This window comes from Ursus maritimus, unplaced genomic scaffold (assembly GCF_017311325.1).
Source record: "Ursus maritimus isolate PB19 unplaced genomic scaffold, ASM1731132v1 scaffold_12, whole genome shotgun sequence".
Classification (NCBI taxonomy): Eukaryota; Metazoa; Chordata; class Mammalia; order Carnivora; family Ursidae; genus Ursus; species Ursus maritimus.
Genome location: NW_024423564.1, coordinates 10,450,643 through 10,466,735, shown reverse-complemented (window position 1 = coordinate 10,466,735; position 16,093 = coordinate 10,450,643). Strand labels below are relative to the sequence as shown.

The window sequence follows — 16,093 nt, the reverse complement described above, 5'->3', positions numbered from 1 at the left end:
AAATGAAAATGAAAATACAACATACCAAAACTTACGGGATGAAACAAAAACAGTTCTGAGAGGGAAGTTCATAGTGATAAACGCCTACATTAAGAAAGAACCCTAACAAGTAAACAACACCTTAACTCTTTATCTCAAGAAACTAGAAAAGAGGAACAAAGTTCAAAGTTACAGAAGGAAATAGCAAAGATCAGAGTGGGAAAAAATGAAATAGAAACTAAAAAGACAACAGAGAAGATCAACAAACTAAGAGCTGGTTTCTCTAAAAGATAAACAAAATCGACAACCTTTAGCTACACTTACCACGGAAAGAAAAAAGAGGACTCAACAGAATCAGAAATGAAAGAGGGAATGTTACAACTGATACCATAAAAACAAAGGATCATAAAAAAACTAATATGAACAATTATATGCCAACAAATTGGACAACCTAAAAGAAATGGATAAACTCCTAGAAACACAAAACCTCTCAAAACTGAATCAGGAAGAAATAGAAAATTTGGACAGACTGATTAATAGTAAGGAGATTGAATCAGTAATCAAAAACCTCCCAACCAAAAAAAAAATTCCCATACCAGATGGCTTCACTAGTGAATTCTACCTAACATTCAAAGAATTAATACCAATCCTTCTCAAACTCTTCCAAAAAAGAGAAGAGGCAGNAATGCTTTCAAATTCATTTTACGAGGCCAGCATTACCTTGATACTAAAACCAGACCAGGACACTACAAGAAAAGAAAATTAGAGGCCAATATCCCTAATGAATGTAGATAAAAAATTCTCCACAAAATATTAGCAAACTGAATTCAACAATACATTAAAAGGAGCATACACCTCAATCAAGTGGGATTTATTCCAGGGATGCAAGGATGGTTCAACATCCACAAATCAATCAATCTAACAGATTACATTAACAAAATTAAGGATAAAAATCATATCATCTATAGATGGAGAAAAAGCATTCAGCAAAATTCAACATCCATTTATGATAAAAATTCCTCTTTTTTGGTTTACTTGTTCGTGATAATACAGTATACGTCTTCCCATGCTTTCTGAGAGGGGACATGGGTGATATACTTTTTTTTGAAACTTTGAAGATCTGAATATATCTTCATGTGGCGCCCTCATACCTGGCTAATAAACTTGGCATAAAAACTCCAACAGTATGGGGTTCAGGGAGCATCCAGTTTGTTGAACACATCCACACCAGGAGGATGACATACCCCAACTCCCAGGGACATAAGCTCCTATGCTCAGGATCCTCCCAGACCTTGCCGTATGTATCTCTTCATCTAGCTGTTCACCTGTATCCATTAGCATATCCTCTAATAAACTGGTAAATGTAAGTAAGTGTTTCTCTGAGTTCTGTAAGCACTCTACCAAATTAATCAAACCTGAGTAAAGGGTCTGGGAACCTGATTTGTAGCCACATTGGACAAAAGTTGTGAGTAACCTGGCGACCTACTTATGATTGGTATCCAAAGTGGGATGGCAGTAGTCTTGTGGGACTGAGCCTTTAGCTTGTGGTATCTGACACTATATTCAGGTAGACAGTGTCAGAATTGAGTTGAATTGTAGGACCCCCAGGTGGTTTCAGGGAAAACTGCATGGTGTTGGGAAAAACTTCCACATGTTTGGTGACAGAAGTAAAGTGTCTGGTGTGAAGAGTAAAAGAGACTCACAGGGGAAACACACAAGGTAGACTGAACTAAGTTTTTTTTTTTTTAATTAAGTTCTGAAATATGGCAATGCTCCTTAGTATAGGTGCTAAAAAAGATCCTTTCATCAACATAATAAAGGCCTTCATGACGAACCCATAGCTAACATCATACTCAGCAGTGAAAAACTAAAAGCTTTCCCTCTAAGATCAAGAACAAGACCACTTTTATTCAACATAGTGCTGGAAATCTTAGCTGCAGCAATCAGACAAGAAAAAGAAATAAAAGGCATCAAAACTGGTAAGGAAGAAGTAAAACTGTCCTTACTTGTTGATTACATGATAGTATATATAGAAAACTCAAAGACTCCCCCAAAAAACTATTAGAATAAATGAATTCACTAAAGTTATAGGACACAAAATTAACAGAAATTTGTATCATTTCTCTATACCAATAACTACTAGCAGAAAGAGAAATTTAAAAACAATCTCGCTGATGTTTGTGTCAAAAAGAATAAAACACACAGGAATAAATTTAACCAAGGAGGTGAAAGACCTGTATTCAAGAATTTTCAGACACTGATTAAAGAAATTGAGGATGACACAAATAAAACATGGTTCATGGATTGGAAAAGTTAATATCGTTAAAATGTCCGTAATACCCAAAGCAATCTACAGATCCAGTACAATTCTTATCAAAATACCAATAGCATTTTTCACAGAACTAGAAAAAAATAATCCTAAGATTTGTATGAAGCCACAAAAGACCTCAAATAACCTAAGTAATCTTGAGAAAGAAAAACAAAGCAGAATATCAGATTTCCAACTATACCACAGAGCTATAGTCATCAAAACAGTATAGTACTGGCACAAAAATAGACACAGAGATCAATGAAACACAATAGAGGACCCAGAAATAAACCCACGCTTTTATGGTCAATTAATTTACAACAAAAAAGCAAGAATACATAAGGAGGAAAAGTCAGTCTCCGCAATAAATGGTGTGGGAAAACTGGACAGCTACAAGCAAAAGAATGAAACTGGACCACTTTCTTAAACCACATGCAAAAATAAACTCAAAATGGATTAAAGACCTGAATGTAAGACCTGAAACCATAAAACTCCTAGAAGAAAACATAAGCAGCAAACTCTCAGACACTGGTCTTGGCAACATATTTATGGATATGTCTCCTCGGGCATGGACAACAAAAGCAAAAACAAACACGTGGGACTACATCAAAGTAAAAAGCTTTTGCACAGTGAAGGAAACCATCAACAAAATGAAATGGCAACTTACTGAATGGAAGACAATATTTGCAAACAATATATTCAATAAGGGGATAGATATATCCAAAGTACATAAATAACTCATAGAACGCAACACCAAAAAAATAAATAATCCAATTTAAAAATGGGCAGAGAAACTGAAGAGACATTTTTCCAAAGAAGCATACAGATGACCAACAGATGCATGAAAAGATGCGCAACATCACTCGTCATCAGGGAAATGCAAATCAAAACCACAATGAGATATCACCTCACACCTGTCAGAATGGCTGGTATCAAAAAGACAAGAAAGAACAAGTTGTGGAGAAAAGGGAACCCTCGTGCACTGTTGGTGGGAAGGCAAATTGGTGCAGCCACTACAGAAAGCAGTGTGGAGTTTCCTCAAAAACTTAGTTACAGAAATTCCATACAATCCAGCAAGTCTACTTCTGGGTATATACCTGAAGAAAACAAACACACTAATTCAGAAAGATATATGCACCCCTATATTTACTGCAGTATTTACTGACAGTAGCCAATATATAGATGCAACCTAAGTTTCCGCTAATAGATGAACAAATAAAGAAGATATGGGATATACATACAATGGGATGTTAGCCATTAAAAAAAAAAACGAAATTTTGCCATTTAGACAGCATGGATGGACCTAGAGCTAAGTGAAATAAGTCAGAGAAAGACAAATACCACATGATTTCACTTATACGTGGAATCTAAAGAACAAAACAAATAGACTAACTAAACAATAAACAAATTCATAAATACGGAGAACAAACTGGTGGTTGCGAGAGGAGGGGGGGGATTAGGATGGGCAAAATAGGTGAAGGGGATTAAGAGGTACAAACTTCCATTCATAAAACGAGTATAAGTCATGGGGATGTAAAGCACAGCATAAATATATAGCAAATATAGTCAAGAATTGTAATAAACTTTTATGGTGACAGATAATCACTGCACGTGCCATGTTGAGCATTTTGTAATGCATATAAATGTCAGATCATTGTGTTACACACCTGTAATGAATACAAATTTTTTTAAAAATCTTTCCAATTACCAAATGTGTATATTTCAGTTCTGGGAAATGTATTATTTATTTGATCATTCCTTTCCCTCCATGTATTTCTTTTTTCTAGAACACCTATTAGCTGGTTGTTAGGGTTCCTTCATGAACTGTACTCACTTTTCTGTTTTCTTTTTCCTTGTTCTTTTGTATGATTTTTTTTGAGAAATGGTTGCAACTTTACCTTCCACTTGTCTACTAAAGTTATTGGTTATTTTTCTTTTCTGGTTCTCTTACTTTTTCATCTATAGTCCATTTTTTCTTTTTCTTTCCTTTTTTTTAAGTATCCAGTTCTTTACACATATTAATTATATCTTTAAAAATAGCATTCTTATGATTCCTTTGTCATTCCTTTTATCTCTTTCCTTCTTTTTCCTTTTCAAATGTTTGATGATTTGCAACTATCCATTTACACTTAAAAGTGAGGCACTGACATGCTGAATGAGAGTTCAGTGTGCAATGGGTGAAGTTTGTTAAGCAGCAGGCCTCATCGTAGAGGGGTAGCCAGCCCTTTCATTTCCAGTATTCTTTGGTCTTTTTAGCTGGCCAGTTTCTGCAAGAAGCAATTCCAGTCTTCTGTTGGAGATCATAAACCCGGTCACCAGACTTTTACTTCACTTCCATTATTAATACAGTATTTCACCCTACTCTTACTGTGTCTAGTGTTTCAGAATCCAAAATGTCTCTGGTTCAGCCTCTCTAGACAGCAAGTTTCCATCCAACCTTCTGTCAGAGGAAGTGACGGTAACTATGTGACCACGTAGAATAAGGGAGAGGATCTGGGTATATATAGGTCTATTGCCCCTTATAAATGGCTTGAACAATATTATTTTCAGTTCCACCTCACACCAGCAGATATACCTGATGCACCTCATTCCTGTGTCTTTCAGAAATTAAATACAGGAGTTTTAAACAGAAAGGTCATTTGTTTCCTATTGGCATTCCCTACTACAGAGACTTACATTTTTACTCTCTTCACTTTCCAACTTTCAAAATTATGTTAATAGCTCTCATTTACAATAGTCTTCTCTCCCATTCCTTTAATCCTTGTTGGCTAATATCTTTTTCTTATTTTTTGTAATTATAGAGGGGTTTCAAAAGAGATCAGATAGAGATTAAGGCACATACTCAAATCATCATCTTCAAAGAGGAGTCTCATCTGTCATGTACCCACCATCCAGCTTAAGAAATAAAACATTATAAACACAGTTGAAGTCACCTTTGTGCTTATGATTAGCCCCTTAGATTTTTTCTAGGAATAAAAAAATTAAATAAAATAAAATGTTCTAGGTATAAAATCATGTCATTTTCAAACACTGATTTTCGTTATTCTAATATTAATTAGAAAAAAATCAGAAAGGGGCACCTGGGTGGCACAGTCAGTTGAGCATCCAGCTCTTGGTTTCAGCTCAGGTCATGATCTCGGGGTCATGAGACTGAGTCCAGCATTGGACTCTGCACTCAGCGCAGTCCGCTTGGGATTTTCTCTCCCTCTCCCTCTGCCCCTCGCACTTACGCTCTCTATAAAAAAGTTTTTTTCAAAAATAGAAAGAAGGAAAGAAAGAAAGAAAGAAACCAAAGAAAAACAAAGAATACAAAAATACTACTTCAAAGGGACACATGCACCCGATGTTTATAGAAGCATTATCTACAACAGCCAAATTATGGAAGCAGCCCAAGTGTCCCTGGACTGATGAATGGATAAAAAAAAGATGTGATATATATATATATATACACACACCAGACTCTTAACTATAGAGAACAAACTCATGGTTACCAGGGGGTGGGGGGGTGAGAGGTGTGTGGGGAGACGGGTGAAATAGGGATTAAGGAGTACACTCATCGTGATGAACACCAGGTGATGTATGGACATGTTGAATCACTATATTGTACACCTGAAACTAATATTACCCCGTATGTTAACAGGAATTTATATGAAAACTTAAAAAAATTTTAAAGAAATAAAAAGGGAAAAATATTAATTAGAATGCTCATCTTAGCAAATATATCCCAGGGGATACGGGAGTGACTAAGTTGAGCTTCATCACTGAAAATGATGTTAGCCCTTAAATTTAATATATTCTCCTAATTAAGAAATTTTAGAAGACAGCTTTCATTGGGAATATGTATGATATTCTTGTGTACAACATTATGATTTCTCCTATGTTTTTCTATTGGCATGACCTAAGAAAATAGTTATATTGAGATATAATTCACATATTATAAAACTCACCCATTTACTGTAGGTGTGCAGTTTTAGTAATTAACTAATTTAGATTTCTAGTCTATTTATAGAGTTGTGCAACCATCATCACCTTCAACTCAAAAACAAGAAAGGCAGTAAATATCTGTTCTTATCCCCAGCCACAGGCAGCCACGAATCTCTATTTCTATAGATTTGCCTTTTGTAGAAATTTCATATAAACTGAATTATTATAGTCTGGCCCCTTTCACGTAGCATAACATTTTTGAGGTTCACTATGTTGTAGCATGTATTTATAGTTTTAATTGCTAAGCCGTATCTCATTGCATAGATATAAGACATTTATCGCCCAGCAGTTGGTAGACATTTGGACTTTTTTTTTTAGTTTTTGGCTATTACGAATAGTACAGCTATGAACATTTGCACGTGCTCATATGTTTTTATTTCTCCTGGATGGATACCTAGGAGTAGAAATGCTGGGTATACGGAAAGTACCTATTTAGTTTTTTAAGAAAGCACCAATCCTGGGCGCCTGGGTGGCTCAGTCAGTTAAGTGTCTGCCTTTGGCTCAGGTCATGATCCCAGGGTCCTGGGATCAAGCCCTGTGTCAGGCTTCCTGCTCAGCAGGGAGCCTGCTTCTCCCTCTCCCTCTACCCCTCACTTGTGCTTGCTCTCTCTAGTGCTCTCTTTAAAAAAACAAAACAAAACACTGAAGTATTTTACACTTTCCATTCCCACCAGCAGTATAAGAGCATTCTAATTCGTCCCAGTCCTTGTCAACACTTGGTAAGGTCAGTCTTTTGAATTTTAGCCATTCTAACAGGTGTATGGTAGTATCTCACTATGGTTTTAATTTGTATTTCCTTAATGACTAATAATGTTGAGCATATTTTCATGTGCCCCTTAGCCATTCATTTACATTCTTTGGTAAAATAACCATTTGAGTATTTTGCCTTTTTATATTGGGTTTGTCTTCTTATTGAGTTGTAGGAGTTCTTTACATATTGTACATACAAATATTATATATATATATATATATATATAATGTATTATACACACACACACATACACACAAATATATAAAAATATATAAACATAAAATATTTTCTTGGGACACCTGGGTGGCTCAGTTCGTTGGGTGTCTGCCTTCAGCTCAGGTCATGATCCCAGGGTCCTGGATTGAACTCTGCATCAGGCTCTCCACTCAGCGGCAAGTCTGCTTCTCTCACTCCCTCTGTGATCTCTCGCACTTTTGCTCTCTCTCAAATAATTAAATAAAATCTTAAATAAAATACAATATTTTCTCTCAGTCTATGGCTTGTCTCTTCATTTTGCAACGGGATATTCTGAAGTAAAACCTAACCTATAGCTATAGGTTTTTGTAGACACCCTTTGACAGACTGAGGAAATTACTTTTTATTTCTAGTTTATTGTTAATGGACATTAAATTCTGTCAAATGCCTTTTGTTTCTAATGAGAAGATCATGCAGTTTTGTCCTTTATTCTAGTAAGATGGTATATTACATTAATTTATTTTCAAATGTTAAACCAATGTTGCATTCCTAGGATAAACCCCACTTGGTCACAGTAGATAATCCATTTTATATGTTGTTGAATTTGGTTTGCTAATATTTTCTCAGAGGTTTCACATCTATGTTCACAATGATTTTTCTCGTGATGTCTTTGGCTTTGGAATCAGGATAATACTGGTCTCGTAAAATGAGTTGGGAAGTGTACTTCCTCCTCTGTTTTCTGAAAGAGTTTGGGTAGGATTAGTATATTTGTTCTTAATTAACTGCTATTCATCCTTCAGATCTTATTTAAGTTATCAGTTCCTCAGGGAAGGCTTCTCTGACCTCCTTGACTAAGTCCATTTCCCTTATTATAACTGTAATGGCTTATAAGTAAGAGCTCTTCTTGTAAAAAAATAATAATAATAATTTTTATTCATTAATAGGATTTTTATTATTGTTTCTCTCCCACTTTAAGCTCTATGAAAAGAAAAAAACTGAGTGTTTTTGCTCATCATTATGTAGACATTAGTGCCTAGGCTACTACCTGACACGTGACAGGTAGGGGCTCAACAAATACTTGGCAATTGAAGAATACATAATCCCCACGTTAGTTTTATTTTTGGTATTTCTTTCCCTTTACTTGGAATTTTTTTTTCTCTAAATTCTTCATACATTAACTTGAACCACTGTAACTCTTTCTGCCTCATCAATTCAGACATCTTTTGTTCATATAGACATTTAGAGTGATATAATTTCATTAAGTATTACTTCAGAAACATTCCATAGATTTTGTTATAATGTGTATCCTTCTATCCTTCAAAAACACAAACGCGATGTGGCCTCCCTGTTCAAAAACTACGAAAATGCTTCCACTTTCTACAGAATAGTATCAAAAGTTCTTAGTAAAGCAGTCAAGTCAGCTCCAAACTGACATACGGCCTATGATCTCACCTATATACCTCATGCTCCAATCAGATAAGGCTACTTGCTCTTTTCTTAAACAAGTATTATACTTCTGTTTGTACTTTTCCTCTTGTGCTCAGCATCTAGCAAAATCCTTAAACACAGTAGCTCAATAAACATTTGTGGAAAAGTTCATATCACTTTTCATACTCCTAGTTAAGATTTTTTAAATTTACATCTTTCATAATTTTGAATTATATTTTTTGATTGAAGCAATCGCTATTTTTTATTGCTGTGTTCTCACATTTGCCAATTTTTCTCTTTCCAGTGGTAACAACCTTTTATTTTACTTTTTTTTTTTTTAAAGATTTTATTTATTTATTCAACAGAGATAGAGACAGCCAGCGAGAGAGGGAACACAAGCAGGGGGAGTGGGAGAGGAAGAAGCAGGCTCATAGCGGAAGAGCCTGATGTGGGGCTCGATCCCATAATGCCGGGATCACGCCCTGAGCCGAAGGCAGATGCTTAACCGCTGTGCCACCCAGGTGCCCCTATTTTACTATTTTTTAATTGAAGTATAATTAACATACAGTCTCAGGTGTACAATATAATGATGCAACAATTCTATAGGTTACTTATTACAATAAGTATCCTCTTAATCCCTTTGATTTATCCTACCCGTCCATCATCCACTTTCCCTCTGGCAACCACCAGTTTGTTCTCTGTATTTAAGAGTCAGTTTTGTCCGTCTCTTTTTCTTTGTTTGTTCATTTTTTTTGTTTCTTAAATTCCACATATGAGTGAAATCATACAGTATCGGCCTTTCTCCGTCTGACTCATTTCGCTTAACATTATATCCTCTAGGTCCATCCACGTTGTCACAAATGGCAAGATCTAATTCTTTTTTATGGCCGAGTAATATTCCATTATATATACATATGCCACTTCTTCTTTACCCATTCATCTATTGATGGACACTTGGGTTGCTTCTATATCATGGCTATTGTAAATAATGCTACAATAAACATAGGGGTGCAAATACCTTTTTGAATTAGTGTTTTTGTTTTCTTTAGGTAAACACCCAGTAATGGAATTACTAGATCATATGATAATTCCATTTTTAATTTTTTGAGCAACTTCTGTACTGTTTTCCACAGCAGCTACACCAATTTACACTCCCACCAACAGTGCACAAGGTTTCCTTTTTCTCTACACCTACCGGTACTTGTTATTTCTTGTGTTTTTGAGTTTAGCCACTCTGACTGATTTGAGGTGACATCTCATTGTGGTTTTGATGATGAGTGATGTTGAGCTTCTGGTTCATGCATCTGTTGGCCATTTCTTTTTTTTTTTTTTTTTTTAAGATTTTATTTATTTATTGACAGAGATAGAGACAGCCAGCGAGAGAGGGAACACAAGCAGGGGGAGTGGGAGAGGAAGAAGCAGGCTCATAGCGGAAGAGCCTGATGTGGGGCTCGATCCCAGAAAGCCGGGATCACGCCCTGAGCCGAAGGCAGACGCTTAACCGCTGTGCCACCCAGGCACCCCATCTGTTGGCCATTTCTATGTCCTCTTTGGAAAAATGTCTATTCAGGTTCTCTGCCCATTTTAATCAAATTATTTGCTTTTTTAGTCCTAAATTGTATGAGTTCTTTGGATATTAACCCCTACTGGATATATCATTTGCAAATATCTTCTCCCATTCAGTAGATTGCCTTTTTGTTTTGTTGATGGTTTCCTTCACTATGCCAAAATCTTTTTATTTTGTTGTAGTCCCAATAGTTTAATTTCATTTTTGTTTCCCTTGTCTGAGAAGATGTATCTAGAATTACTATGGCCAATGTCAAAGAAATTACTGGCTATATTTTCTTCTATGAGTTTTATGCTTTCAGGTCTCACATTTAGGTCTTTAATGCATCTTGAGTTTACTTTTGTGTATGGTGTAAGAAAGTAGTCTGAATTCATTCTTTTGCATGTAGCTGTCCAGTTTTCCTAGTACTATTTGTTGAAGAGTGCCTTTTAAAAAAAATTTTATTTACTTTGAGGGGGTGGGTGGAGAGAGAGAGAGAGAGAGAGAGAGAGAGAGAAAGAGCATGAGAGCCTGAGCAGGGGGAGGAGTGGAGGAGGAAGCAGACCCCCCAGCTGAGCAGGAAGCCTGACACAGGGCTCAATCCCAGGACCCTGAGATCATGACCTGAGCCGAAGGCAGACACTTAACCAACTGAGCTACCTGGGCACCCCAAAGAGACTATCTTTTCCCCATCATATATTCTTGCCTCTTGAATTATATTTTTATTACATAATTTCCAACTTTATTGTACCGTGATCTGATGTTAATATTGCTCATTTTTAATTTTCTTTGATTTTTTTGTTAAAAATATTTATATTTGTATAATCTATTTTTAAATTGCACCAAATACTTTGTATCCTATACCTTGGTCAATTTTTGCCTAAGACAAAACAGATATCTTGGCTTTTCTCCCACCACCATTCAGGCTGTGAAATACATGTCTATCTTGTTTACTGTATTCTTAGCACCTAGAACATGTTGGTACATCTCTCAGTAAATTTTTAGAGTTGCCTTTAATTTTAGTCTTTCCACTCTTCCTAAATTAAAAGTATACATTAAGGAGTTATTAGGTAGATTACCTTATGACAGAACAATGAATAAAGACATAGTAGATGGTGTTAATAAAACACAGCAACGGACACTGAGTTCCTAGTATGAATCCAGATGTTCTAAGAATGTAATGCAAACACAATTCCTCCCTTTGAGGCCTATGAAGATGCACAGGTTAACAAGTAACTTTGGGGGCGCCTGGGTGGCACAGCAGTTGGGCGTCTGCCTTCGGCTCAGGGCATGATCCCGGCGTTATGGGATCGAGCCCCACATCAGGCTCCTCCGCTATGAGCCTGCTTCTTCCTCTCCCACTCCCCCTGCTTGTGTTCCCTCTCTCGCTGGCTGTCTTTATCTCTGTCAAATAAATAAATAAAATCTTTAAAAAAAAAAAAAAAGTAACTTTGATATGGTGTACTAAAAGGAAGGTATGCATAAAATGGCATGGAAATAAGAGTTGAGAACATCTTTAGTTGGACAGGGGAAGAAGGTAGGTAAGGCAATTTTATAGCAGCAAGTAAAATCTTTCTAAGGATAAGGAAACCAAAACCCAGGAAAACTACAGTGCTGCTTAAGATCACAAGGCTAGGCATTGCACTACTGGGTATTTACCCCAAAGATACAGACGTAGTGAAGAGAAGGGCCATATGCACCCCAATGTTCATAGCAGCAATGTCCACAATAGCTAAATTGTGGAAGGAGCCGAGATGCCCTTCAACAGATGACTGGATTAAGAAGTTGTGGTCCATATATACAATGGAATATTACTCAGCTATCAGAAAGAACGAGTTCTCAACATTTGCTGCAACATGGACGGCACTGGAGGAGATAATGCTAAGTGAAATAAGTCAAGCAGAGAAAGACAACTATCATATGATTTCTCTCATCTATGGAACATAAGAACTAGAATGATCGGTAGGGGAAGAAAGGGATAAAGAAAGGGGGGATAATCAGAAGGGGGAATGAAACATGAGAGACTATGGACTATGAGAAACAAACTGAGGACCTCAGAGGGGAGGGGGGTGGGGGAATGGGACAGACCGGTGATGGGTAGTAAGGAGGGCACGTATTGCATGGTGCACGGGGTGTTATACGCAACTAATGAATCATCGAGCCTTACATCGGAAACCGGGGATGTACTGTATGGTGACTAACATAATATAATAAAAAATCATTTAAAAAAAAAAAAAAAAAAAGATCACAAGGCTAGGGATCACAAAAAGAAGATCTAACTCCCAGTTCTGTGCTCTTTCCATTACACCTTACTTGCTATCAGTACTTTTAACATACCCCAAAAGACTAACAGGACAGGATTTAGAGAGTTACAAAATAAAATTTGGGGTGTTATTCATCCCAACCCCTGTCCCTTTAATACAGAAAAATTAAGGACTGTACAGAATTGTGAACGTTAGCCATGTACCATGTAGTTCCAACAACTTTCTAGTTGATTCTATAAAAAAAATGCACCCTACAAGTGTTGGTTAAACGTATGTTACCCGAGATTTAAACATCCCAGTCCAATCAATGTGACTTAGAGATAAACAGAACTATTAAATTATATGTATGTGTAGATATAATACATTTTTTTAAAGTGTTAAGAAAGGGTCTGCAGCAAATCTTTAAAATAGCAAGGTCCAAAAACAAGAATCTGCCAGCCATTATTCAGCACTTTCCAAGAAACTAAGACCCTGAATCTGTAGATTTAAGTGTTAAAGTCGATATAGAGAGACATTCTTTAGGGGCAGGGATGGTCCTTGGGCTTTTCCACATCTCTCAACACCATCCGATTACATTTGGCTACGGAGCAACCTTCCCATGACTAATTTGCACCACCTTCCCACTTCCCCCAGTACATGTTGAGACCACAACCCTGACTTCAGAACATCAGGTTATTTAACCCTCCCCTCCGCTATTATAAATTAATAAACTGGCATTCTGAATCCATGTCAGTTTTTGGCTGGTTAACATGAAATTACCCTAAGAATCTGCTCAGTTCTAAGAGCAGTGCAGAAAAAAGTTTAAGAACATGAAAACTTAAGGCCATACTCTAAACCAGGAATTGAAAAAATGATTCAGGCCACAAATGAATTTGATTTGGCTTGCACAGGAAGAGAAAAGGGAGAAAGAAGAAAGAAAAAAGAGGAAAATGAGGTGGGAGAAGAGGTAGAGGAGGAGGAAAGGTGGGAGAAAGGAAGACGCTCTAAAAAAAAAATCTGGATATTTCACATAAAAATGCATCTTCCCAGTTTCTCGTGAAAACTCTGAGGCTCTGGCAGTCCTGGGGCTGCACTGCCACAGAATAAAGCTGGCCAGAGTTAAGCAGACATAGCCCCCTATATAGGGGACATTTGCTTTCTAATTCATCATAGACCAACCACTCCTTTCTATTTCCCTGATACTGAGGCCAAATGTCAATTGTCATTTGTCATTCTGCTTGCAGTGTTGTCTTCCTTATAAACACCAAAGAATAAAGAATGCCACACTTGGTGGATAAGTGCAGATTTTATAAAAAGTACAATCCACTCTTCACATTAATTCAGTAAAACAAAGCTAGAATCAAAGAAATCAATTTACCTTAATCTGAGTCTGTTCGATTGACTTTTCCCATATCTGCTGATCATATGCTCCAATCTGAAACAGGGAGCAGGCTATTTAAATGATGCAAAGGAAAATCCTTTTAGGTCAAATCTCACAAAAGTCATGAAACTATTAAGTATCAATATGATATCTGGAAAATGATTATGCTTCTCAGAGGTTAGAATAAATTATTTCCAAGGGCCGTTTCCTTCACAATTCTAAAGTAGCTGGATCTAAAAGTAAGTTAAAAAGCAATGTCCAAAATATTTTCAAATTATTACCTTACAAGATATTTCCACTTCTTAAGGAAAACATCAGTAGGAAAACTAGAGAGAAATAAAAGGTAACGGGCAGCTCAATAAGATTGTTGACAGTACCAATCTGAGCTGTGAAGATAAAAGTTTCAGGTCTAAAAAAAAGAACAGTTTGATCAGAAGCAAACTTTCAAAGCTTTGCTGCGGCATTGTGTGATGCAGCGTGGAGAAGGGAGGGGACCAGAAAATCTTATTCGGGGACCTGGAAATGGGTTTAAAAGACCTAATGACCTTGTGCATTGGTTTTTCCATCTAAGTTGAGAGATACTCTGTAGGAATTCCTGGCACTACCAAGTTCAGGGAAGACTAACGGGATATTCTTCGCGGGAGCTTTTTGCAGGAACTATGCTTTACGAATAAAAAAGATGGATATTACCTTCTTTTGGTACCACGATATAGCATCTCTCTCATTTGAGGCCATCTGCGTCTCCAGCCAGAGAATGGGATTTCACTGAAAATGAAGGAAAACCAGTCGGTGAGTCCGGTTGCTGAAAGGTACTCTCCCAGTTTGGGGAGAACGCAAAAATCGCTTCACTCTGCTCTCCATGAGCTGCTGACTGTCTCTCTCCGGCTGTTTGCCAGAAAAAAAAAAAAAAAAAAAAGACAAAAACAGAAGCAAACCAAAAACCTCTGGCGCAGTGGCGCCCCGAGAAACCTCTCTGAGATATTTGGTGCGAGTGCGTTCAGGGATGCAGGGGACGGGGAAGGGGTGGTGGCTGGAGTTGAGCTGCACCCCCCTCCTCCGCTCCCCAGCGTCCGGCTCTCACCTGGTGCCCGCTGCCCCGCAGTCCGGCGGCCGGGACCTTCCTCCTCAGTGGCCCCGGCCCCGCCATGAGGCCGGGGGCGAGACGGCGGGCCCCGCAGGCCGCATCTTCCCCCCGAGGCGGAGACGCCGGCGCGGCCGTTACCATGGAGACCGCGGAGGCCGCCGGGGCCTCGAAGGCAGCCGGCGGCCCAGCGCCCAGAGGAGGGCAGTCTGTTGCCGCAGACCCGGCGCCCTCCAAGCCCGACCTACAGGGTCACCGCATTGACCCCCCGGAGAAGCCAAGAATGAACTGGGAAAGGAGGGGGATAAAAAGTGAAGGAGGTCTCCGCTAGCCGCCAGTGGCTACGGCAGTGGCCAGAGGCGCAGTGCCCGGCTGTTCGGGTGAGGGGTGAAGGGCCCCCCGGCGCGGGAGGCAGCGGCTGCGGGGCGGCGGGCGTGGGTCCTGCTAGGCCGGGGCGGCCGGCGGGCCGTGACTCAGCCGGCCGAGAGCCGGGCGAGGGCAGCGCCGCAGACCACGGTGCAGCCCGCCGCGGCTTCCGCTTTCCGGGTTTTGCTGCTAAGGTGGCTCCGCCCCCGCCCGGGCCTGGCAGCCCAGCGCCGCCAGGCTCGGGGACCGAGGGGTGGGAGCCACTCGAGCGTCAAGGCCAAGGCAGCTCCCTCAGATCAACCTGCAGGTCACTTCCTCAAAAGTGGCTTTCCCAGCCATCGATCTGAAGGGGGGTCGGTCCTGATGTTCTAATAGCTCCCTGTTCATTCCTTTGTAACACTTATCTTTGTTTTACAGGTTTCTTTGTGCTTCATTATTTACGGTCTTCCCCAAAGGGCTGTGGCCTCCCGAGAGGTCAGAGCCGGGGGCTGGCAGGAGCCTGGCACATAGGTTCTCAGTCTTGGCTGAATGAACGGATGTTTTCCTGAATTTACGCCGTCCTCGGACGAAGGGCGAGTTTGGCTGTGGCTTAGTGATTCGCTTCCTCTCCCGCCCCTCAACTGCTCTGAGATTTAAGCTTTCTGGGGGCTGGAGGCTAAGGGAAGAGGAGGGAAGGCTTGGGGGTAGTTCCAGGGCAATTTTCGGGAATAGGGATAGGGGAAGGTGGTGGCCGGAAGAACTGTTTCTAGGTTAAGAATTCAAGCAGGCTGATAGAGGTCAGAAGAATGGAATGGTTGCGCCCTAAAGTATTTAAGAATACCATAGTAAAGT

General features: G+C 39.0%; 1 protein-coding gene across 7 annotated transcripts in view; it reads right to left on the bottom strand.

Annotated features, from left to right (window-relative positions):
• The window catches only part of PHTF1 (putative homeodomain transcription factor 1), a 69,631-nt gene extending 54,318 nt beyond the window's left edge, over window positions 1-15,313 (bottom strand). For 4 of the 7 annotated variants that reach the window (XR_570261.2, XR_570263.2, XR_570262.2 and 1 more), the window contains exons 1-3: window positions 14,897-15,306; window positions 14,506-14,580; window positions 13,813-13,869 (exon numbers count right to left, since the gene is read on the bottom strand). Coding sequence is in view for 2 of the 7 variants with exons in the window: in XM_008697761.2 (XP_008695983.1) it covers window positions 13,813-13,869; window positions 14,506-14,550 (102 nt within the window). In the remaining 5 variants the exon portion in view is untranslated. Of the gene's footprint in view, window positions 1-13,812; window positions 13,870-14,096; window positions 14,142-14,505; window positions 14,581-14,896 lie in introns of those variants that run through there. The other 3 variants (XM_008697761.2, XM_008697760.2, XM_040626884.1) reach the window with 3 other exon arrangements.
• Between the last annotated feature and the right edge of the window lie 780 nt (window positions 15,314-16,093).